We start from the raw sequence: 24,516 nt of genomic DNA, 5'->3' as shown, positions 1-24,516 counted from the left end.
TCTTCTAGCACCCACACGGCAGGTCACAACCATCTGTAACTCCAGTCCCAGAGAATTCAACACCCTCTTCCTGACCATGTGGACACCAGGCAGGGACATAATTCACAGACGTACATTCAGGCAGACAAAACAACCACACACATAATTAAATAAATTTCAAAAAAGTGGATGTAGCTGGGTGTGGGAAATATTAAAAAATGAGCCCACCAACTCTCTGTGAGGAGAGAGAAGGACAGAGGAGGGAGGAAGAGGTGGAAGGAAGATGGAGCAGAAACATGTGGCTTGGAGAAACTGCAAGTTATATGGGATCTCATAGATGGGAAATAGGGTAGTATAGTGGTAGATCTGCCCAATCTAGGCGGGTAGCTTGTATTCATATCAACTGGGTTGTGATTTCTTTAACCGGGCTTTTTGGGTTTGAGATTTACCACAACAGTAGCTTCCAAGCCCTGGAATCATCTGGGCACATTTCCTGTAGGCCCAGCCTTTCCTCAGCATCTTCAGGCCACTGTATTTTCTGGGAAACTGAGGAATGGACCAGGTAGAGTCCATGCGTTTGTTTTGAAGAATTTTTAAGACTCAGGTCAGTAGTATTCACCTGCAATCCCAGGGGATTAAACTCGGGGGCCATCTCCCTAGCCCTGACTGTATTATTTTGATTCTGAGACTAGAACCCAGGCCAAGCATATGTTCAGCTCACAGACAGGGCTGACGTCACTCCTCAATGACAGTGTAGTAATCTAAGTTCCAGTACACATACACAAATGAACAGCACAAAATTTAAACAGGATAAGGCTCATGCTAAATACAGATGTGGCGGCATGAAAACTCGGAAGCAGAATATAAACTAGATACGATAAATTTCTTCCTTGTAGCTTTGCTAATTCAAAGGGAAAGAAAATTATCTTTTTCAAACCAGACAGTAGTCTCCTCTTACCTACAGCTTATGTTCCAAAAACAAAAGGGACCATGGCTCAAAAATATTAAATAGGAAAATTCCAGAAGCAATTCCTGTTTTAGCTGCATGCTGTCCTCGCACAGGAACCATATGAACCATCCTCCTGTCGGGTTCTCTGTCTGCTACCCTCCTGGAAGGTTAGTGTTCCCGACAACTGGACAGAATCTACACTCAGCCGGAAAAATGGGCATGCGATGGTGGCAACTATCTTGACTGTATTAACTAAGGTGGATTTGCATACCCAGCCAACATGGTAGCATCCTTTTCCTGCCTGGGAGCCTGACCTGGAGAAGGGGAACTGGGCAGCAGTCTGCATTCATCCCCCTGTGTCTTCCCATCGAGGATGCAGTGTGACCAACCAGCTTGCTTCAAGCTCCTGCCATCTTTACCATCCACCACCAAGGACTAGACCTTGCACTCTGAGTATAAACAGTCCCTCTTCTTTAAGTTGCTTTCTTTCAGATTAGTTTATCACAGCAAGAGGAAAAGAAAGTGAAACACTCCCCTTTAGTCACTTTATGATGCACTCAAAGCAAAACAATGGCTATGTGGCCATTCTACTCAATACAGTTGTCCTGTTTTGCATTTTTTAAAAAAAAATCCCTCACCATGTCTAATACATAAACGACATTTTTTCAGGGCTAGGCATATAAAGACTTTATGTACATGGTTTAGTTCTAGTTACAGTCTTGAGCAGTCCTTAGTGTCTTGGGTCATCACTTACAGATAAAGGGATCACAGAACCCAGGATCTTGTACGTATTAGACAAGTGGTCTACCATTAAGCTAGGCAGCACCCGTCCTACAAAATTGACAGACCTCAGATGTACTGGCTAGTTTTGTGTCAACTTGACACAGCTGGAGTTATCACAGAAAAAGAAGATTCAGTTGGGGAAATGCCTTCATGAGATCCAACTCTAAGGCATTTTCTCAATTAGTGATCAAGAGGGAAAGGCCCCTTGTGGGTGGGACCATCTCTGGGCTGGTAATCTTGGGTTCTATAAGAGAGCAGGCTGAGCAAGCCAGGAGAAGCAAGCCAGTAAGTAACATCCCTCCATGGCCTCTGCATCAGCTCCTGCTTTCTGACCTGCTTGAGTTCCAGTCCTGACTTCCTTGGTAATGAACAGCAGTATGGAAGTGTTAAGCCGAATAAACCCTTTCCTCCCCAACTTGTTTCTTGGTCATGATGTTTGTGCAGGAATAGAAACCCTGACTAAGACATTGGACTTTCCCCCTGAAGACAGAATAAAACCGTAGATGGAGTTTTTAACCAACCTGTTTTCTGAGCGTCAGCTGACACATATGGATTTCCTTTCTTTTTCCTCCTGTCAAGGCAAAACAAAGCTCTACTGAATATTCGTCAGCCAATTTGTCTGCCTGTGACCTCATATAATACGAAGATCACAAGTACTTACCTCATAGGTGGTTCTGAAAGCGGAATTTGCTAGACACTGTCATATGCTTAAAAAGCTCTGTGTGTGCGCGCCTATGTGTGTGTATGATCATATGTAAATATATCTTATAAGTAAGGTCACATATGTTCATTGAGAGAATGAATACTAATTTTATTTTGTATATTAGAAAGCAATGCATTATTGCTTGATTTTTCTCAATGGCTCAGAAAAACAATAAAATCCTTAAGTAATTTGTAAGGATAATTTTTATATTCCTTTTTTGTTTTTGTTTTTGTTTTTATGAGACAGGGTTTCTCTGTGTAGCCCTGGCTGTCCTGGAACTCACTCTGTAGACCAGGCTGGCCTCAAACTCAGAAATCCGCTTGTCTCTGCCTCCTGATATTCCATTTTTTATAAAGTATAAGTTATAGGTGCCTTTAAAAGCAATTAACATTATCAGTTATGTTGAAAGTATACAATGATTCAACATTCTAGTCATACTAATGTATATACTTATACGTTCTAAAGCTTTTTAAATTGTAAAAGGAGAACCTGAGAATATTTCTTATTTTTTTGTTTAAATCTAATTTCTATCATTTGTCATAATAATAAAAATAGCATATAGAGTAATGAAAAAGATTCAGTGCCTATCATAGTGAATGTCTTTGTTCCAAGAGAAAACAGCCACATCAGACATTGCTAAGCCATGGTGGGAGCCAAACCCAGGTGCTAGATCTTCTTTCTAATACAGTCTCTACTGGGTGGGGGAAAAGGGAGATTTCACAGGGAACATGTCAGCTCCCAGATGTTGGTCCAGCAGTGCTCATATGGAAGCCAGAGAATGTAGTGCTGCATAATTCCTATGTTATCATCTGGACCAAAATTGCTTGTAAATATCAACATTTCATCTCCAAAGAAGGCGTGCTGCTTCTTTAACACATATGTACCAGAGGAGTAAACCTTTGAGGTTTATGAATGTTAGTTATGATCATTCCACTTGGTGGAAAAGCACCCCTGGGTTTGTCTATAAGCATGTGCCTAGATAGGAAGATCCATCCAAGTCGAGAATGGTACCATTTCCTGGGATGGGGTTTTGGAGCAAATAAAATGAGAATGTGTTAAATGGCAGCATTCCTCTCTTCTTGATTCCTGCAGATCCTGACATCCTACAGATGTGATGTGAGCAGCTACATCACACTCTTGCTACTGTCCTCCCTAACTGTGATGGGCAGATTGGGCAGACTGTATGTCTTCAAACTGTGAGCCCAAACAAACCCTTCTTCCCTTCCTTAAGAAGCTTTTGTCAGAGTAATGAGAAAAGTCAACTAATAAACCACTTATGTATATAATTAGAGAAAAATTGAAAAAGTTTAAATTCACATACTTTCTACAGATTGCAAAGATCCCCATTCCAGTCAGAAGGAGGGCGATGAAGATCACTGATGGAATCGCCACAGTTGTAATATTCATTCCTAGAGGAGAAAGCCACCGTTATAACACAAATATCACATAACTCACAAACATATACAAAACTCAGCTTCAGAGCTGAGTTTAGTGGTGTACAATATTAGGCCCAGCAGCCGGGCGTGGTGGCGCATGCCTTTAATCCCAGCACTTGGGAGGCAGAGGCAGGCGGATTTCTGAGCTCAAGGCCAGCCTGGTCTACACAGTGAGTTCCAAGACAGCCAGAGCTACACAGAGAAACCCTGTCTCAAAAAACCAAAAAAAAAAAAAAAAAATATTAGGCCCAGCACTTGGGAGGCAGAGACAAGAGGATCTATGTGAATTCTAGGTCAGCCAAAGATACAGGGATACACACAGTGAGATGCTATCTTTTTTTTTTTTTTGGTTTTTCGAGACAGGGTTTCTCTGTGTAGCCCTGGCTGTCCTGGAACTCACTTTGTAGACCAGGCTGGCCTCAAACTCAGAAATCTGCCTGCCTCTGCCTCGCAAGTGCTGGGATCAAAGGTGTGCGCCACCACCTCCCAGCAAGATGCTATCTTAAAACAAACAAACAAACAAACAATAACAACAACAAAAAACAAAATAAGCAAAACTGCTTTGTGCACAGAGAAAATGAATACATGTTTGCCTATGATGTTACAAAGTAAAGTCTGAGCTAAGTTTGGAACAAAGTCATTCCTCTACCCTAAAATGGCAGCCTTTGTTCCATGTTCCTCAGGATTAGCTCTTACTCTGAGCTTCTTGCTGGGTTCAAGTGAATTCCCCAAATCAGAATTAGACTGGTCAAGGGAGGAAGCTGCACATGGTGGGGTGAGGCTCTTGGGCTCAGGTCCACAGCTTGTGTGTGTGTGTTGGGGGTGGGGGGACATAAGGGTGGTTGACAGATAACTGTTACCAAGGCTGGGAAGCTGTGAGGTTCTCATTGTCCAAGCTGTGGTACATTAACTGAAGAGGAAGTTCTGCCTCAAGTTCTGAAGTTCTCAAGCAGCGTTTTACTCTGCTACAGAGAACGCCATGCTTCTCCACTACTCTTTCTGCGTCAAATGAAGAGGCGCTCCTGACCCAGAAGAGGCTCCTGGCTGTATAAACTATTAACAAATGGAGGATATCATTCTGCATCTCTCTTTGTGACCCTTGGGAAGAAAATAAAGGACAATTAGAAGTGAAAATGTCTGCTGGACTTGGTGATGCATGCCTTTGATCCCGGCACTGGATGGCCACAGGCAGGTGGATCTTTGTGAGTTTGAGGCCAGCCTGATTTACATATCTCTTTCCAGGCTACTTAGGGTGCCTCAAAGGACTACATAGTCTTGGGGTTTGGGAGCCTAAATTCTCACTGTAGACTTTAAAACAATAAACTTATAAAAAGCACCATCCTTACCTGGGGTTGTAAAAAGAAATCGCTTTTCCGACAAAGAACCACTGAAACAAAGAAGACAAACAGGAGGCGTGTGAGAGAGGGGCTTTGATAGATACTGGAAGCCAGCACAGCATAGCTTCATATACCTGCCACCACCCTGTGCAGCAAGGATCACAATCCTGATGCCTTTCTCCTACCATTTATACCAGCATCTTAAGGGTCAGCTAACTCAAAAAATAAATGACATAAATTAAAAAGCAAAACAACAACAACAAAAAAAACAGGTGACAAAGGTCGGACTCTGAGGCCTGACCTTTTCTAATAGTATGCATTAATTAAATGCATTTAACCATGACATTCTCACACACATACACAAGGTTACTTCATATTTACTCTTCATCATCCTCATTCCAAACTCTCCAAGGCTTCTCTGAGTAAAGCCATCCATCCTAGTGTTTTTTCTGTTACTGTGACAAACAAGCATCTGGAGGGGAAAAGGTTTGCTTCACTTCATAACTCTTCAGACTCCATCACCAAGTCAAGGGAAGAACTAAAGACAAAAAGCTGGAGGCAAGGAGTAATGCAGAGGACACGCAGGAATGCTGCTTACTGGCTTGCTCAGCCTGCTTACTACACCAGGAAGGACCATCTGCCCAGGGCTGGCACAGTCCAGTTGGCTGGGCCATCCCATATCAGTCACCAATCAAGAAAATCCATCACAGTCATGCCCACAAGCCAATTTGATAGAGGCAATTCAACTGAAGTCCCCTCTCCCATGCTGTTACCCTTAATCTTGTTATGTAGCCTGGGCTTTCTGAGTCCTCACTATACAGGTGAAGCTTTGCATAATCCTCTTGTGTTCCAGCTTTATCTTCCTGGGACTCCCTAATCTTGCTGAATATGATGATCTGTCGGTCCATTCCCCTGCAAACACCTCAAGTTCATCCGGAACAGAATTCCTTGGTATGTACCATCTTCTTTATCCATTCATCTCTGATGGACATCTAGTATGAGTCCATCCATATATTGGGAGTAAATATGGACAGGCAGGAATCTCTGTGATATGCCGGTAAAAGGCCTTGGTTATATACATCCAAGCATGGTATAACAGGGGTGTGGAGGAGGAGTCTTAGAGTTTTTTTTTTTCCCTTCAAACTGAATATTTGTATTGATTACTTGGGAATTTCACATCATGCACCTCAGTGTCACTTACTTCCTTTTTGAGAACCCTCAGGAAAAGGAACATACTGTTGGGACTAAATTTACAATTCCTCACGATCCTCTCTTTTATCTGATAGTTTCTTTTTTCTTTCTCCTGATGTCCCAACATAAAGGACTACACAAGCTCGCATCAACCATGAACACTTAGGCTTGCTCTCACGGCCAGGAGACACTATAATAATTACTTTTATCTTTTTGTTGTCAATCAGAGAGCATAAGTGTGGAAGGGTTAACTTTTGAACATGAAGATATGGGTCTCAAGAGCTGCTCAGTTGATAATGGGTCAATTGAGAGATCCCTGAAACCCACGCCTACAAACTGTCCTCTGACTTCCACATGAATGCTGTGGCGTGTGCATGCACATGCATGCACGCACACACTCACTCTTAAAATGTAATAAAACAAAATTTTCATCCAAAAGCACAGACCCGAGGGATAGATGGTTCTGCTAATGACTCTCTGCCTGACTTTCCTCCACTCTCAGCTGGCTTCTGATGACCACTTCACACTGTTCAACTAACTAAATGGGACAGAGTCACACTAAGAGTAGACAGACCTTCTTAAAAGCTACCACCTAGGGGAGGACAGGGCTCTGAGGTATCCACAGTGAGGTAAACAAATTCCATTAAATTACAGGAATAAGAAGCCTCCCCCGGGACTCCAGAGACAGACAGTCTGGAACAATCTGAGGTAAACACAAAGGAAAGGCTTTCCCTTCTGATGGTCAGCGCCTCCTCACCCTCGTCCTCGTCCTCCTCGGGATGAGGTCAGTCCTTCTTCCTGATTCCATTCTGGCCTACTCAAACTGAGGAAGTGGTCTGACCCCTGGATGAATCCCAGCAGAGTCTGGCTATTTCCTTTAGGGACCCCTTCTTCCTCAGCTGCAACACTTCCTTCAGTGTTGTTTTTCCTGAGTACCAAGCCATCGTGTGTGGGAACAGAAGTTCAATGACCGCAAGTTCGTTGGTTCCCCAAGGGCAAAACATCACAGATAAAAACAGCTGCTCCCTGAAGATCTGGGATCTACACAAGTAGAGGGGGCTGGTTTCACACACAGTTGACTCCCTGTTCAGAACAAGGACCAGGGAGAAATCACAAGAGCCAGGGGGAAGTACAGTCCTTGCTATAATTCTGGGCTTTCTACTCCCACCAAAATCAAAAAACAAGAAAATTAGGTCAAATAACTACATGATATACCGCCAATTCCCTATAAGCTGCTAATCATTTACATTTAGGTACATCTTTGGTATGCAAATTTAACTTCAAGTTAATTCAAAATTATATTTATTCATTAACTGTAACTGCTACATAGCTAATTGAGAGAATGAAACCTACTTTTTAAAATTCAACTGTTTTCATGTTTTTTTTCTTCAGTCTTCCAGAGTTTGAGGTAGATATGTACGTAAAAATATATGTATGGACAGGAGAGATGAAAGATGGCTCAGTGGTTAAGAGCACTTGCTGTTCCAGGGAAACAGCGTTCAATTCCCAGAAACGACATAGTAGACCACAACCTTCTGTAACTTTAATTTTAGGTGATCCACTGACTTCTGACCTCTTTGGCCATGAGGCATTTACATGGTGCACATACGTGCATGCAAGCAAAATACTCATATACATAAAAAATGGGATAAAATGCCCCAGTACAGGGGAACGCCAGGGTCAAGAAGTCGAGTGGGTGGATAGGGGAGTGGGGGGAGGGTATGGGGGACTTTTGGGATAGCATTGGAAATGTAAATGAAGAAAATACCTAATTAAAAAAATAGGATAAAAATCTTAAGCATATATAGTTTATGTATACACATATGAATTAGCTGAGTGTGGTGGTACACACCTTTAATCTCATCGCTCAGGAGGCAAAGGCAGGCAGATCTCTTTGAGTTCAAGATCAGCCTGGTCTACATAACAAGTTCCAAGCCAGGACTACATAGGGAAACTGTTAAAAAAGAAAGGAAAAGGAAAAGGAAAAGGAAAAGGAAAAGGAAAAGGAAAAGGAAAAGGAAAAGGAAAAGGGAAGGAAGTATGGAAAAGAAAAGGAAGAAAGAAAACGTGTATATATGGTATAATTTCATTTGTTTCAGTGATGACATCAGAAGCAGCCTGCTGAGCATGGTGATACTTGCCTGTAACCCTAAAAGCTTGGGAAGAGGAAATAGGAGTTCAAGGCTAGCCTGGCTAATAGTAAGCTGCAGGATAGAATAGGCTGAGACCCTTTCTTAAAACAAAACAAGGACTGGAGAGATGGCTCAATGGTTTAGAGCACTGATGCTCTTCTAAAGGTCCTGAGTTCAAATCCCAGCAACCACATGGTGGCTTACAACCATCTGTAATGAGATCTGATGCCTTTTTCTGGGGTGACTGAAGATAGCTACAGTGTACTTACATATAACAAATCTTAAAAAAAACAAATCCTGCCGGGTGTGTGTGTGTGTGTGTGTGTGTGTGTGTGTGTGTGTGTGTGTGTATATGTAGCAAATGGGACCTCATGGTGGGCGGGGCGGGGAATACTGAATCTAAGTCCTCGTGCAGTGTACAGCACACACCCTATCCTCAGTGGACAGTCTTTTGTGTATCGCATCCCTCAGGGCTTGCAACTGTCTCTCCAACTCTTAGATCAGAACACTTCTATTAGCAACCACTTCCACCCCAAATGGGAGATGGTTTTCTTCTTTCTCCCTCAGCCTCTTACCAGCCAGCACATATGGTTACAAACACAACAAGCTAACAGTCATGTCTACTCCTCTCTGGCATTTTTTTCTCAGCCTCTGACTCTGTCTCCCCTAAGCTTTGTTCCTCCCTTTGGCCATTATCCATGACTATCACATTTCCATATGTCACATAACCATCTTCTCCCCTAACCCCAGGTGCTCCTTAAAAACCCTACTCCCAAGAGCCTGGGCCAAGCCCCGAACCTGGAAAAGAATTTTAGACTCAGTTTTTACTGTAATTTCTGGAGTGAATTTTTTTTCTTTTGTTTAAAATAATGTAGACTGCATTTTTCTGTAAAAGCAATGTTGTTGGCTCACACCTTTGTTAAACTATAATACATTTATGTACTTTCTTAAAATGACATCAGATTCAAAAAACCCTGTGCTAATTTGAGAAACTATCCACTATTGATAAAGTCCACCTCTTACCCCAGGTTTTACGATACTGGGTCTGGGTATATACAGCTCAGGCTAGCCTAGAATTCACAATTCTCTGACTTTATATGCCCAAGTGCTGGGATACCATACATGCTTGTAATAGGCTTCCTACCAAGCAAGATAGTCCATACTCTTATAAGGATTGTCTTAGTCAGGGTTATTATTGTTGTGATGATACATCATGACCAAAAGCAAGTTGGGGAGAAAAAGATTTATTTGGCTTATACTCCACATCACTCTTCATCATCATGGGAAGTCAGCATCATGGGAAGTCAGTACAGGAAATCAAGCAGGGCAGGAACCTGAAAGCAGGAGCTAATGCAGAGGCCATGGAGGCTCAACCTATTTTCTAACAGAACCTAGGACTACCAGCCAAGGGACGGCCCCACCTACAACAGGCTGGGCCCTCCCATGTCAATTACTAATTAAGAAGATGCCCCATAGGCTTGCCTACAGCACCATCTTATGGAGACATTTCCTCTTCCTCCTCCTCCTCCTCTTCCTCCTAAGGATTATTTATTTTATGTATAGGAGTACACAGTAGCTGCCTTCAGAAGAGGGTATCGGATCCCATTACAAATGGTTGTGAATCACCATGTGGTTGCTAGGAATTGAACTCAGGACCTCTGGAAGATCAAGTCAGTAATCTTAACCACTGAGTCATCTCTCCAGCCCCTGGAGACATTTTCTTAATGGCGGTTCCCTCCTCTCAGGTGACTAGCTTGTGTCAAGTGACATCCAGTGCAAGGATGGAATAATGAGATAATAGTCTTGAGTTTCCTGTGTGCAAGAGAGGTCTGGGATGCTAGGGGAGTGGCTGGGAAGTTGAGAACGTGTGCAGCATACACAGAGCTCTGGATTTGATCTTCAGCATTGAATAAACTGGGTGTGCACTTGCAATCCCAGAACTTTAGCGGCAGTGGAAGGATCATGTGTTCACAGTCAGCAGAGAACAATAATTACAAATGGGACTAGGGTAAAATAGTAAGGCTAAAGACTGCCATGTAGAAGAGAATCCTGATTGATCTCCTACATAGGGATCACAAAGTGTGTGCCGCTTCTGTCCTGAGCCTCATCTTTGGGACTAAAACTGTGGAAACTTGTTCAAAACACAATCACAGTAAAAGGAAACATCTGCAGGGACCTATAGAGTACAGGGGAGAACTGGTAGGGGTGGCTGGGAATGATGGTAATGGGTTAGGGGAAGACCTGGAGTTTCCAGGCGCACGTCTTCCTCACTAACTACCTATCTTCAAGGAGCCTCCTTCTCCACACTGATTACTGCCTCTCAGGTGTGTGGGCATCTGCAACTTGGAGCCGCCTATGTTATTAAGCTTTATTAGCAGTTCTGCACAGAAGGATATCAGAATGTAGACAAAGCTTAGTGTGCAATGTTTAAATCAATTTACATATCCCAGCCCCATGAAGCAAACCGAGACAACTATCACACTAAGATGTTAACAGATAATAAAAGCCACTGCTATCTATCTATCTATCTATCTATCTATCTATCTACCTACCTAGTATCTATGTATGAACACATGTATGCATCTATCTATCTATCTACCTAGTATCTATGTATGAACACATGTATGCATCTATCTATCTATCTATCTATCTACCTAGTATCTATGTATGAACACATGTATGCATCTGTCTGTCTGTCTGTCTGTCTGTCTGTCTGTCTATCATCTATTGCAGGCCCCTTTCTACTCTCAAAAATGGTCTCTAGGAATCCTTGAGGGTGGGGAGCACTCAGTGGTTCTAGGAATTTTTCAGTTCCCTGTACCCTCAGTATTAGGTAAAATTGGAGATAACTTCAGTAATTTACTGAAACTACAAAAAGCCAAAAGGAATAAGCATTTATTTTCTCCCGCAGGTGCAGCTGGGACTGCAAGAAATCTCCCACACCAGGGCTCAGGCGTCTGCCATTTTAACTCACGTGCCTACACAACCAGAAAGCTCTCTTGATACCACATTTATTTCCCACATAAAGACAAATGCCGTTGAAACTCGCACATTTTAAAGGGTTTGTTTATTTTCTTTTTAAAGAAAACACATAAGTGTTTTGCCTTAATGTATGTGCACCACTTGTATGCCTGGTGCCTGAAGAAGAGACCTTAGAATTAGAACTCTCATCACAGATGGTTGTGAGCTACCAGCATGGTGCTGGGCATAGAACTTGGGTCCACTGGGAGAGCAACAAGTACTCTTAAGAGCTGAGTCATCTTGGTAGCCCCCATATATCACAAGTATTTTCTCGGCCGTCTGCCACTTGGCATTATATCCCTGTTGTCCTTTCAAAACTGCAGGCGGATTGATTAATTACGGGCCTCAGGGCTTTCTCCTCTCAGAACACAAGCCAAGTACTTACTGCCGGGAGAGCACGCCATTGGCCAGGAGTCCTTCATAGTGACTTATCCCTTTGCTCTGAAGCAAGTTGATGTGGCCACCTAGTTCATCTGTGATGATCCCTGCGTGGATGGCAGCTTTGCACAATAAAGAGGTCTGAAACAGAGTGACATGATTATTTCAGCACTCACCTGTTTAAAACAAAGCTGGACTTTTCTATTTTCTACTTTTGTTTGTTGGGGGGGGGGTGTTCATTTGTTTGTTTCTTTTTGTTGTTGTTCTTTAGAGACAGAGTCTCATTATTTAGTGCTGGTTATCCTGGCACTCACTACATAGACAAGGCTGGCTTTGAACTCACAGATCTGCCTATCTCTATCTCTGGAGTGCTGGGATTAGAAACATATTCACTGTGTTTTCCATTTTTGATTGCTTAGTCATTTACAGTAGTCCTCTGCCCCCATGAATAACGTCTCTAGCATTATTATGTTAACTCCTAGCTGCCAAATCTGAACCGTGTCAAGGAGTTTGCCTTGTTCTGCCACAGTTCCTGAGGCCCTGCTAACTGACATGCATGTTAGTGACATGCACAAGGACTCTTCAGCGCCTCATGAGCAATTTCAGACTAGCAGAGCCAAAGAGCTCATCTGTCAAAACCGCTCACATGCTCATACGTCACTGAGCTCAGGGTAGGTTGCTATGCAGAAAAAGATAATAGGGTTTGTCTCTTAGACTTGGTTTACAAACAGACAGTCTTAAACAAGGTGGAAAGCAATCTGGGTAGTATTCAACGTACTGCAACTTCACGCTAATTCTTTGATTTGGTACAACATCAAAACCAAGATGGCTGACAGTTGCTACATGGAACAGCAAGTTCCATGTGGAATGATCCAACAAACAATCAAACAAACGAAATCTCAGCATTCATGTCACTTTCTGAATCCTTGCCTTCAGTGAGCCCAAAAGCCGGTGACTGCTGGGCTAGCTGCTCGTGGGAGCCTTCAGACCCAGCTATATGCTGTTTAGGCGAATTCGGCAAAAGCAAGATCCAGAGGCTGGCTCTGATTAAGACAGGTTAGGGGGTGACACTGGCTCTGAAGAGAAGTTATGGAATGTCAAGACTGTGAGGTGACCAGGTCCAAAGGTCCGCAGAAAAAAATGTGGATGGGAAGACAATAGACAGACTTGGCATTTGAGCCAAGAAGCAATTCTAGATAAAGTTGAGCTGTGTGCTCTGCATCTTCCATTTAGCTAATTCCAAATCCAAGAGGACAGAGGGTTATGCTGTGTCTTAATCACTGGACCTAAGTAGTTTTCTAGGTTCATGAGAACATTGATTACCTGAGTCTCAATTCGAATGTTTCCTCAAATCTAAGTTACAACACATGCAGAAGCAATGGACGGTATTTGTAACCAGTTATCTGGGGGTTGCAGTAACACCAAGGAATTCTGTGACTTTTTTTTTTCTTTTTCATTTTCCTTCTTTCTTTCTTTCTTTTTTTGTTTGTTTGTTTGTTTGTTTGTTTGTTTGTTTTTTCGAGACAGGGTTTCTCTGTATTGCCCTGGCTGTCCTGGAACTCACTTTGTAGACCAGCCTGGCCTCGAACTCAGAAATTCACCTGCCTCTGCCTCCCGAGTGCTGGGACTAAAGGCATGCGCCACTACGCCCGGCTGTTTTTAATTTCTCTTAAGAGATTTCATATTTCCCACCTAAGATCTGGCAACGGAAGTCAGTTCTGCAATAAGTTATGTCATCGTTACAAACAGAACATACAAAGAAAGCGAAGCCCAAAAGAGATGCTGACAATACTGTCCCCTTTGGGAATAGGGGACCTAGGACAATCTTGTCCTCTAGAAGGAGACAAAGGAAGATGGCCGATAGTGGAGACACATCTTTCTTTTGAAAAAAACTTCCTGGAATCTGCCTTCTGTAGGAAGCTTTCTCTACGGTGAAAAACACTGGTAACCGCAGCAATTATGAAATGGAAGCACTCGGATTCAAGGCGATTTCCAGCTATTTAGCAGCTTCCAGACCAATCCAGATTACATGAGACTCTGTCTCATCAAACAAAACAGGATTGGGGGATGCTCAGCTGATCAAGCATTTGCTGAGCCAGTGTATGAACCTGAGCCTTCAGATCCCTAGAGCCTATGTAAACCCAAGACATTGCAGTGTCTGTAATCCCAGCATGCCTAGGGTGGGAAGGGAAGCAGAAATAAGATGCCTGGAAAGCTAGCTGAAGAGACTACCTCAAACAAGGTGAAAGTCAAGGGCAGACTTGAGGTTGTCCTTTGTTTCTCTTTGACCTTCAAGTGTGCATTGTAACACACACACACACTCCATACCCCTCTCCCCATAAAGTCAGTGGGAGGACTGGAGAGATGCTATTTCAGAAGACCTAGGTTCAATTCCCAGCACCCACATGACAGCTAACAGCCACTTGTAACTCCAGGTCCAGAGGATCCAAAGTTCTCTTCTAGTCTATGCAGGTACTGTACTCACGTCATGCACAATATATATGTAAGCAAAATATTCATACATGTAAACTTTTTTTAAGTCTCAAAAAGTAAAAAAAAAAAAAAAAATTAAAAACGGGTAGGAAAATGGAGGTGAGATGGTCTAGTACGTAAAGGATCTGCCACCAAATCTATGACCTGAGGGCAAACCCCAGGAGCCAATGAGAGACTCATCTCTTGTCAGTGTTTTCTGAACTCTAAACTCTCACTGTGTGCAGTGCGACTCTCAGTGGTGGTTTGAATGAAAATGGCCCCCATAGGCTCAGATATTTGAATTTTTGGTCTGCAATTGGTGCAACAGTTGGGGAAGGAATAGGAAGCGTGGCTTTGTTGAAAGGGGTGTGCCATAGGGCAGGGCTTTGAGGTTTCAAAGGCCCACCCACACCATTTTTAACTAGATCTTTCTCTACCTCAAGGTTGCTGGCACAAAATGTAAACTCTTAGCTAGCATGCCTGCCCATCACCACACTCCCCGCCATGATGGTCGTGAACTGCAAGCGAACCCCCAGTTTAATACTTTCTTTTATAAGTTGCCTTGGTCATGTTGTCTCATCACAGAAATAGAAAACTATGATATCCCCCCATAATAATAAATGAATACTTTATATAAATAAATACAATAAAATTATTTTAAAAGGGACTATATATATATATAGCACAGAAGTGGAGCACTTGGCAAAACCAAAGTTCAATTCACAGCCCCATTTGCACAAAATTTTAAATAATTAATTAAAATTATTGATATAGGGCTGGTGAGATGGCTCAGCGGGTAAGAGCACCCAACTGCTCTTCTGAAGGTCCTGAGTTCAAGTCCCAGCAACCACAGGGTGGCTCACAACCATCCGTAAGGAGATCTGACTGGTGTGTCTGAAGACAGCTTCAGTGTACTTACATATAATAAATAAATAAATATTTTTTTAAATTATTGATATAATTATTAAATTATAAATAAAAATTATTAATAAAAATACAGTTTGCACTCTCACGAGTCTACCTTCTTTCTTTCTTTCTTTTTTTGTTTTTGGGTTTTTTTTGGGGGGGGGGGTTCAAGACAGGGTTTCTCTGTGTAGCCCTGGCTGTCCTGGAACTCACTCTGTAGACCAGGCTGGCTTTGAACTCAGAAATCCGCCTGCCTCTGCCTCCCAAGTGCTAGGATTAAAGGCATGCGCCACCACTGCCCAGCTGAGTCTACTTCCATTAAAAAGCTCTCTTTGTGATAATACACACCTATAACCCCAACATTTGGGAAGTAGAGATAGGAGGGCCAAGAGTTCAAGATCAGCCTCAGCTACATATCCAGATTGAGGTCACCCTGGGTTGTATATGACTGTATCAGAAAACCTTTCCATGGCTAGGAATCTAGTCCATGGAGGAGCTTGCTCAGAAGGTTTCTGTTCCGGACATGAAGTCATTTCTCTGTTCTGGCTTATTTTCCTAAATCAACTGGACAGCAGCAAGGGTAGACTAGCCTCTCTAGATTATGTGGTATCCACTCTGGATGTCTGCCACCTTCTGGTTCTAAGGTCCACATAGACCTGTTCCCTCCCCACCCCCACACCCCCCCTCACCCCCCATGCCCCAGAATAGATGCAAATTAGTTGTGGTCTACTGATCAGATATTCCAACTGCTTAGAAGAGTTTCTTCCACAGAATTCTACCAGTAATGAAGTGAACATTCCAGGAGCCATGTGCTCTACAGAACTTGCTGTGACGGACAGAGTAGATAGAGGACATTGAGCAACAATGTCCATCACAAAATATTCTGGTTTACCCATGGTCCAGACTCCTATTAAGTAAGATTTGAACTGTAGGTTGATTTCCCTATATTTAATGCAGAGCATGGGATACATATTCATGAGACTAGCCACCAGATCTGTCCATTCAATTATTCTGGTTAATAACCTTCTCCACAATTATTTCTTTATTAAAATAAAAAAGACTTCCTCATCCTACAATTGAAACATAATTCATGCTTATGAGTGTGTTTTTCTCCCCTGGTATCAAGTTTAAAAATTCAACTTCATTAAATCTGATTAAAACAACAACAACAACAACCTCCCCTTTGAACAACTAATGGTTTGATTTCCTTGGTAGTCTGCAGTGCAGATGTGGCACAGTCTAAGTCAAATGCATTATGGGCAAACTATATTACCAGTGTATGTTGATTAGTGATTTGCCTTAGACAATATTCATTAATTAACTCAGCTGAAACAACAGCATTATAATTCCTGAAGGAGCTAGGGGAATACATACACATTTTTATTCTTTAATTTTTAAATGTATATTTATGTCTATATACTATTTGCATATATTTAGGAAATATGAAAATCACTCTCATCACTGTCCAGTTGACAAGAGAGTTTCAGTTTCAAAGTTGGCCTGGGCTACACAGAGAATTCAGCATCCACTTGAGCTATAGAATCAAACACTAACCACCTCCCCCCCAAAAAAAACAAAAACCACCATTTACCACACTGAGCTGACTATGCCACAAAAGTCCACCAAACACAGCAGTATGAAGACTCACAGGGTTGTACAGATGATCAAATCATACCAGCACTGTAGCATTTTCTTAACATTCCCCTAAAGAAATGTCAACAGACTGTCAAAAGTATTAACAATGCTTTAACCAAAATAGATACAAAAGTAACCATTCCGGGGACTGGAGAGGTGGCTCAGTGGTTATAGTGCTTCTTGCTCTGGAAGAGGCCCAGAGTTCAATTCCCAGAGCTCCAGCATGGCCTTGATAGGGACAGAATGACACAGTTCCTTGAGGGCCTCAACAAGTGTCATGGCTGCGGTGGGAGTAGTAAGGCTTGTTTGTATAATATTGTACACATTTTACATTTCTCCTCAAAGGAATGTCCTCTCAGTTAACAGTAATGACTCTGTAATAATCAGAGATAGTCAGGAAGGGGAAGATGTGGCTAGCACATCAGCAAAATAGTAAATGCTGGGACTTTCAGAATAGCCGTTAAGGCTGTCTGTGTAAGAGAACTCAAACACATGAGTACAAAAATATCTAATTTCTCAGGGCTGGAGAGATGGCTCAGCAGTTAAGAGCACTGGCTGCTCTTCCAGATATCCTGAGTTCAATTCCAGCAACCATATGGTGGCCCACAACCATCTGTAATGGGATCTGATGCCTTCTTCCGGTATGTCTGAAGACAGATATACATAAAATAAATAAGTAAAGTATATAATCTATCTATCTATCTATCTATCTATCTATCTATCTATCTATCTATCTATCTATCTATGGCATTGGGCTATGCACAGCAGCTGAACCCTGGGACCCAGTGGTGATAATTTACCTACATGGGACTGAAGGAGTTCTCTCATGTCTCCTGGAACTCTGGCTCCTGTCTAAGTTACTGCCCTCCCTGCTCAGCCCCCACAAGAGAAGCAGGGCTAGAAGTCAAGCTTCTGACCTTCAGGCTAAACTCCTTCCCAGTTACCTAGCAACAGTAAAGATAACCCACACCATATGAGGGGCTGTTTGGCCCCTCCTTGCTCCTTTGTTCTCTAGCTCTTCCTCTCCTCTCCTCTCCTCTCCTCTCCTCTCCTCTCCTCTCCTCTCCTCTCCTCTCCTCTCCTCTCCTCTCCTCTCCTCTCCTCTCCTCTCCTCTCCTCCCCTCCCCTCCCCTCTCCTCTCCTCTCCTCTCCTCTCTCCTCTCACTCTCTAGCAGTTCTTCTTTCTCTCTCTTTTCTACCTTCTCTCTTTCCCCCAGCCTTTCTATAATAAAGCTCTAAAACCATAGACTGTCTGTGCTCATCCAGGCCTGCTGTGCTTGGAGGATGGGATAGGCTTTCTCCTAAGGAGCTGTTTCTAATCTCCGGATGGAAGGCCTTCCTGTGCTCCAGCTAAAGTTCGCTGCGCTCACTCTCACCTGTGTGGGAACCTCTCTTCCCTATGCCTTTTCTCCCATAACCCCAGGGCTACATGGTGTAACCCTGGGGCCCCTTTTGGTTTCGAGGGCTGCCCCTTGTCTACCCCCCCCCCTCGTGGAGTGGGTCAGAGGCTTGGATGCCCACCCCAGGCTGAGTGGAAAGCGTAAGGCAGCCCTCCCGCATCTGCCTGTCCAGAGCATAGGTGGAACTCTGACCGGATGTGGGCTATCCTCCCTGCCCCCTCTTTCCCCTGGGCCCCTTTTTAGTTCATATATATATACCATGTAAGATATAAGGATGCAATATGAATTCTGTAAGGAGATTCAAAGATCTATAGGAACAGAGGCAGCTTCGCTGTGAGGCAACTTGTCAGAAAGATACTGAGGAAGGAGATAAAGAGCTTTAGGGAGTGGTGATCTAAGGAGATCTTTCCCAGCTAGGTTTTTGTTTATGCTTACAAGGGCAGGCAGACTCCTGAGTTCAGGGTCAACCGGTAACAGAGCAAAGTTAGGCTCAGTCATGGTGGAAATGGTAGTTTTAGGGCAGGGTCCCACCCAGTTAGTTTATCATCTAGGGTTCACAGAGTCAGGAAGATCTCTGAATCCTTTAGCAGTGCTAAAAAAAAAAAAGTGTGCATGGTGGCGCATGCCTTTAGTCCCAGCACTTGAGAGGTAGAGGTCGGCGAATTTGAAGCCAGCCTGTTCTATAGAGTGAGTTCCAGGACAGCCAAGGCTATACAGAGAAACCCTGTCTCGAAAAATAAACAAAAAACAAAACAAAACAAAAAAGGTGCTGTGTCTCCTAAAAATCAAAGGGCTGGGTCTCAGAATGCTGGTTCAATGTTAATCAAAAGGATACCTGGAGTAAATGACTGGATTGATAGGTAAAATAAAAGACTGGGTTCAAGATCTGCAAGAGATGAGAATTTTTAAAATAGCAAGAGAGAACTGCTTGGAGAACAGGCATGAACAGAACATAGAGAGCGAGCTGTCTGGACATCTCCGAGGGGAGCAGAGCATAGAGGAAGCAATCTGGAAAGCCATCTCAACAGAACATAGGTCATCAGCTTGGACCCACGACTTGATCTCAAGTCATTTGTTTAGCCATTCCCAGACACCCCTTCCTCAGAACCCCTCTCCAAGGCTGGTCCTTGGCACTTCAGCTCCAGGGGGATCTGACACCCTCTTTTGGAGCACCTGTACACATGTGCAAATATGTACACATAAATGTATATATAAATATAAAGTAAAAAAAAATCTAAAAATAGAATAAGCATTTAGCTTGCAGTTAATAAAATTTAACTAACAATGCCAGTAAGGTGCATTAAGTAAAGCATGTGCTGAAATGGCAAGATGGGAAGTTATAAAACACAGTCTAGGGAGAAGGAGGCAAGAGAGTTGCAAGTTCAAAGCCAGCCTGGGCTACTCGGGGAATTGAATGTCTTCTCCAACTACAAAATAAAACACTATCTTAAAGAAACAAAACAAAAGAAACAAAATGAAATAAATTTAATCACCAGTCACGTGGCTTGTCCCTATGTGCTTCATCACAGTTCCTAAAGTCTTTATATTGGTGTATTTGTAACATTTTTTATAATCCTATAGACATTTTAGGAAATATGAAAGGTAAATTGTAACTATGTAGAAACACCTATTACTCATTTTTCCCTAGCTTTTTTGGGGGGTGCTTATCTCACCCCCTCTTTTTTTTGCCTAGTCCAAGACTATACTTTTAATTTTTCATATTTCTTCAATATTTTTTATTTTTGAGATTATAGTCACATAATTTCTCCTTTCCTTTTCTTCCCTCCAAATCTTCCCCTATACCCCTCTTTGCTGTATTTCAGATTTGTGTCCTTTCTTTTCATTAATGATTTGTGTGTGTGTATTTACCTGCTCATTCTGTATAATGGTATTCATGGTTCTTGTCAGGGCTGATCACTTAGAGTCGACTAATCAATTGGTGTGTTCTACCCCGGAGAAGAATATTTCTCTTGCTCTCAGTTTCCTGTATGTCTTTGTGCAAGGCTGAAGTCTCCTGGGCTTGCCGGGTCCATTTGGGGGCGTCTACTGTTGTTCTTGTTTAGCTCATGTTTGGACAGTTCCTTGAATACTTTTTGAGCATAATTAATTTGTAAAATGAATTAGTTAAGGGCAGCAAGATGTCCCAGTCCTAAAGGTCCACCAAGCTGCCAAGGGTTTACTGAAGCTCAGTGGTGGTTTGAATAAGAATTGCCTCAAAAGGCTCATTTGAATGTTTTAATCACCAGGGAGTGGTACTGTTTGAAAGGATTAGGAAGTGTGGTCTTGTAGGAAGTTTGTCCAAAGCCCAAGCCAAGCCCAGTCTCTTTCTTTCTCTCTCTCCATCTCTCTCAGCTTCTACTCCAGCACCATGCTTGCCACCATTCTCCCCACCATGATGATAAAACCCTCTAAAACTGTAAGCAAACCCTAATTACATGCTTTTCTTTTCTAAGAGTTGCCTTGGCCATGGTGTCTCTTCACTACAATAGAACAGTGATTAAGATAAATTCAATCTCTGGAATCCATAAAGTGAAGAGAAAATCAGCTTCCATAAGCTGTCTTCTGACCATCACTTGTATCATGATAAAGAGTGCCCCACCACACAAAGGAAATAATAATAATAATAATAATAATAATAATAATAATAATAATAATAATAAATTAGTTAAGTGATATATACCATTGAAAAGCAGATATACCCCACTACCAGAAAGGTAGAAAGGTCAGCAACAGGATGGTGGACCTCATGGCCTACATGGCCTCCAAAGAGTAAGAAACCCTGGACCATCCACCCCAGCAAGGACACTGAGAGCAAGAGAGAGGCCCTTAGTTGCTGAGGAGTCCCTGTCCCAACTCCGGCCCCCAACACTGAGCATCTCTCTCACAATTTCCATTCCAGAACCCCATAATAACAGGAGGGGCCTAGGGAGCTCTCCCTACTCTCTTGAATACTATCAATAAGTTTGCTGTACACCCCCCCCACACACACACACCCCAAAAATAAGGAAGGAAGGAAGGAAGGAAGGAAGGAAGGAAGGAAGGGAGGGAGGGAGGGAGGGAGGGAGGGAGGGAGGGAGGGAGGGAGAGGGAGAGGGAGAGGGAGAGGGAGGGAGAGAGAGAGAAAGAGAGGAAGGGAGGGGAGGGGAGGGGAGGGGAGGGGAGGGGAGGGGAGGGGAGGGGAGGGGAGGGGAGGGGAGGGAAGGGAAGGAAAGGAAAGGAAAGGAAAGGAAAGGAAAGGAAAGGAAAGGAAAGGAAAGGAAAGGAAAGGAAAGGAAAGGAAAGGAAAGGAAAGAGGTGAAAAGGTGGCGAAGGAAAACTGTCCTGTGGTCAGAACTTAAGGAGAAGCCCAAAGCCCACACTGCCTTGGGCTTTGAAAACAGCCACTTGAAACTGCAAACAGAAATAGAATGGATGCCTACATTGTCAGTTGAGGCAGACCCCAGAATCTTAAGGACTCAAAAAGGCCCTTTTAAGTTCTTCACATACAGCTTCTGAATTCCATTCTGTCCCCATCCCATTGGCAGCGCCACGCACACATTCTATCACCAACAACTGCTTGTAACATCTACATATTTCTCTAAATAACATACTGTACTCTATGCTATTTAATTATTCCTTTTATGCAGCTGAAATGGGCATCTCTATATTTATCCAGGGATCCTGCTGCTTTTTAGGGCCACACAAAATGAAGCAATGCCTTTTCTGTGATGATACCTTTAAGATCACATATTCTCAACAAACTATGTAATCCCCCAGCACTTGGAAGATGGAAACAGGAAGAAGACCAGGAGCCTGGGGCTACAAAGGATTCTATCACAAACAAACAAACTCAAAGATACAATCTCCCTCAAGTCTGAATCCTTCTACTTCACTGACTCCACAAGTAATTAGTTTTCCAGATTTTGTTTTGTTGATGTACAGGATGCTCTAGTTTTGCAAAGAACCTTCCAAAAAAGATTTGTTATATCAAATGTACTTCCTAAGAGGAAGCTGCCATGGAGTAGATTCTAAAATAACCCCAAGGATCTGCCTTCTGGTAATCCCCCTGGTAGACAGGAAGCTGTGACATTCTATTAATAATTCATAGAACACGGCAAAAAGGTGGGACGTCACACCTCTCCACTCTATCTCATATGAGTATGAGATGCCTTCGCTCATGATTCTCTCTTGCTGGCTTCAGGGACATGTGCAGCCATGTTAGGAGGACACATGGCAAGAATGGAAGCACCACCAGCCAAGATCCAAGAATTCAAGGCTTTCTGTCCAGTGACCCTCAAGTAGTTGAATGTGCGAGCTTAGAAGCTGGCCTGTCACTAGAGGAGCCACAGAGGGGCTGTAGCTCCAGCTGACATTTCAGCTCTATCCTTATGAGATCCTGAAGTGGGAGCCCAGTCAAACCCTGCTCAGATTCCTAATCCACAGAAGCTAGAGATGGGCCAGCAAGGTGGCTCAGTAGATAAAAGGCTTGTGTGGCAAGTGCAACCACCTGAGTTTGATCCCTGGGTCTCATCATGGAAAGAAAGAATGAATTCCTGAAACTGTTCTCTGACATCCACACTGCAAACAATTACCTGTATGCACAGGAACACACAACACACACAGAACACACACAAAATGTATTTTAAAGAAAAGAAAAGAAAAGAAAAGAAAAGAAAAGAAAAGAAAAGAAAGCTTGATATTGTGTTGTATGTCTCTGATCCCAGCAACCAGGAAACAGAAATAAGCAGATTTGGTCTATAGAGAGTTCCAGATCTGCCAGGTCTACCAGGTGAGACCCTGTCTCCCAATATATAAACATATAAATATAAAAAGACAACTGGGGATAACAGATGAGGTTGCTTCAGCCATGGGGCAGGGCACATTGTTATGCAGCTGCTAAGTATCTAACAGATAAGGGGAAGATACTAACCAGACTTCTGTAAAGAGATAAACTTTCAAAAGCCAACAGTGGCCAGGCATCATGACACTCCCCTTTAATCCCAGCACTTGGGAAGCAGAGGCAGACAATCTGTGAGTTCCCGCAATCCCTCCCAGGAGAACAATAAAATCTTCCCACTGACAGGGAAGAAACTCCATTTCAACCTTTGTCTTCTAGTTAATTTCCTGGAATCATTGAGGAATAGCTTCTCTACTTTTTTTTTTTTAAAGAAAGATAGGCAAGATAAATATCCTGTGTCCAATTTATAAATGAAAGAAATACAGAAAAGAGGAAACAAAAAGCAAAATCAGGATGTGCTAGAAGAAAAAAACAAAATAAAATGTGAAGAACAGCCTACAACAAGATTACAGTGGAGTTGTCTCTCCTGCCAGAGGCAGCTTTTCCATCTCTACAGTGTATGTGAGAGAGACAGTTCTCTTATTTATTTATTTATTTATTTATTTATTTATTTATATTAGATATTTTCTTCATTTACATTTCAAATGCTATCCCCTTTCCCAGTTTCCTCTCCAAAAGTCCCCCCACCCCACATTGATGGCCAACTAGGCCATCCTCTGCCGCATATGCAAACTAGAGACACAAGCTCTGGGGGGTACTGGTTAGTTCATATTGTTATTCCTCCTATAGGGTTGCAGACCCCTTCAGCTCCTTCATTGGGAGCCCTGTGATCCACCCAACAGATGACTGTGAGCATCCACTTCTGTATTTGCCAGGCCCTGGTAGAGCCTCACAAGAGACAGCTATATCAGGGACCTGTCAGAAAAATCTCCATGCATGAAGATATGTCAGTAATGAACTACAGATGCTTCACATCCTAACTAAATCAAGCCAACTCTTTCAACAGTCAAATGCAAATTCAACTATTTTAAATGGTAATATAAGCAGAGTGTGTGTGTGTGTGTGAGAGAGAGAGAGAGAGAGAGAGAGAGACGGAGAGAGACAGAGAGAGAGAGAGAGAGAGAGAGAGAGAGAGAGAGAGAAACCTGTAAGTAGAAACAAATAGTGGATTACATATTAGGAGACAGGACAAACAGATTAGGAAAATAATCTTCTGGGCTTTATTTTTTTCTGGGAAATATATATATTTTCCAGATAGTCCTCTTAGACATAAAAATAGAGGTGGGTGGGCAGAAGTAAAGCAGATGGCTTTCTTCTGTGATGTGACCAGTAATGTCACTAGCTCTATATAGAAGACAACTGCAGTACTATAGAACTAATGCTACCAGAACTACTACGGCTTGTTAATACTAGCAAG

General features: G+C 42.7%; 1 protein-coding gene across 5 annotated transcripts in view; it reads right to left on the bottom strand.

Annotated features, from left to right (window-relative positions):
* Nucleotides 1-24,516, bottom strand: part of Dcbld1 (discoidin, CUB and LCCL domain containing 1) — an 87,801-nt gene that overhangs the window by 4,742 nt on the left and 58,543 nt on the right. For 3 of the 5 annotated variants that reach the window (XM_011243196.2, NM_025705.4, NM_001347444.1), the window contains 4 exons: nt 11,917-12,050; nt 5,197-5,237; nt 3,736-3,823; nt 2,233-2,282 (listed from right to left, as the gene is read on the bottom strand). In XM_011243196.2, the coding sequence (XP_011241498.1) occupies nt 2,233-2,282; nt 3,736-3,823; nt 5,197-5,237; nt 11,917-12,050 (313 nt within the window). The remainder of the gene's footprint in view (nt 1-2,232; nt 2,283-3,735; nt 3,824-5,196; nt 5,238-11,916; nt 12,051-24,516) is intronic. The other 2 variants (XM_030245220.1, XM_030245221.1) reach the window with 1 other exon arrangement.

Source organism: Mus musculus, chromosome 10 (assembly GCF_000001635.26).
Source record: "Mus musculus strain C57BL/6J chromosome 10, GRCm38.p6 C57BL/6J".
NCBI lineage: Eukaryota > Metazoa > Chordata > Mammalia > Rodentia > Muridae > Mus > Mus musculus.
The sequence above is the reverse complement of the archived record's forward strand: the minus strand, read 5'-3'. Positions and strand labels throughout refer to the sequence as shown.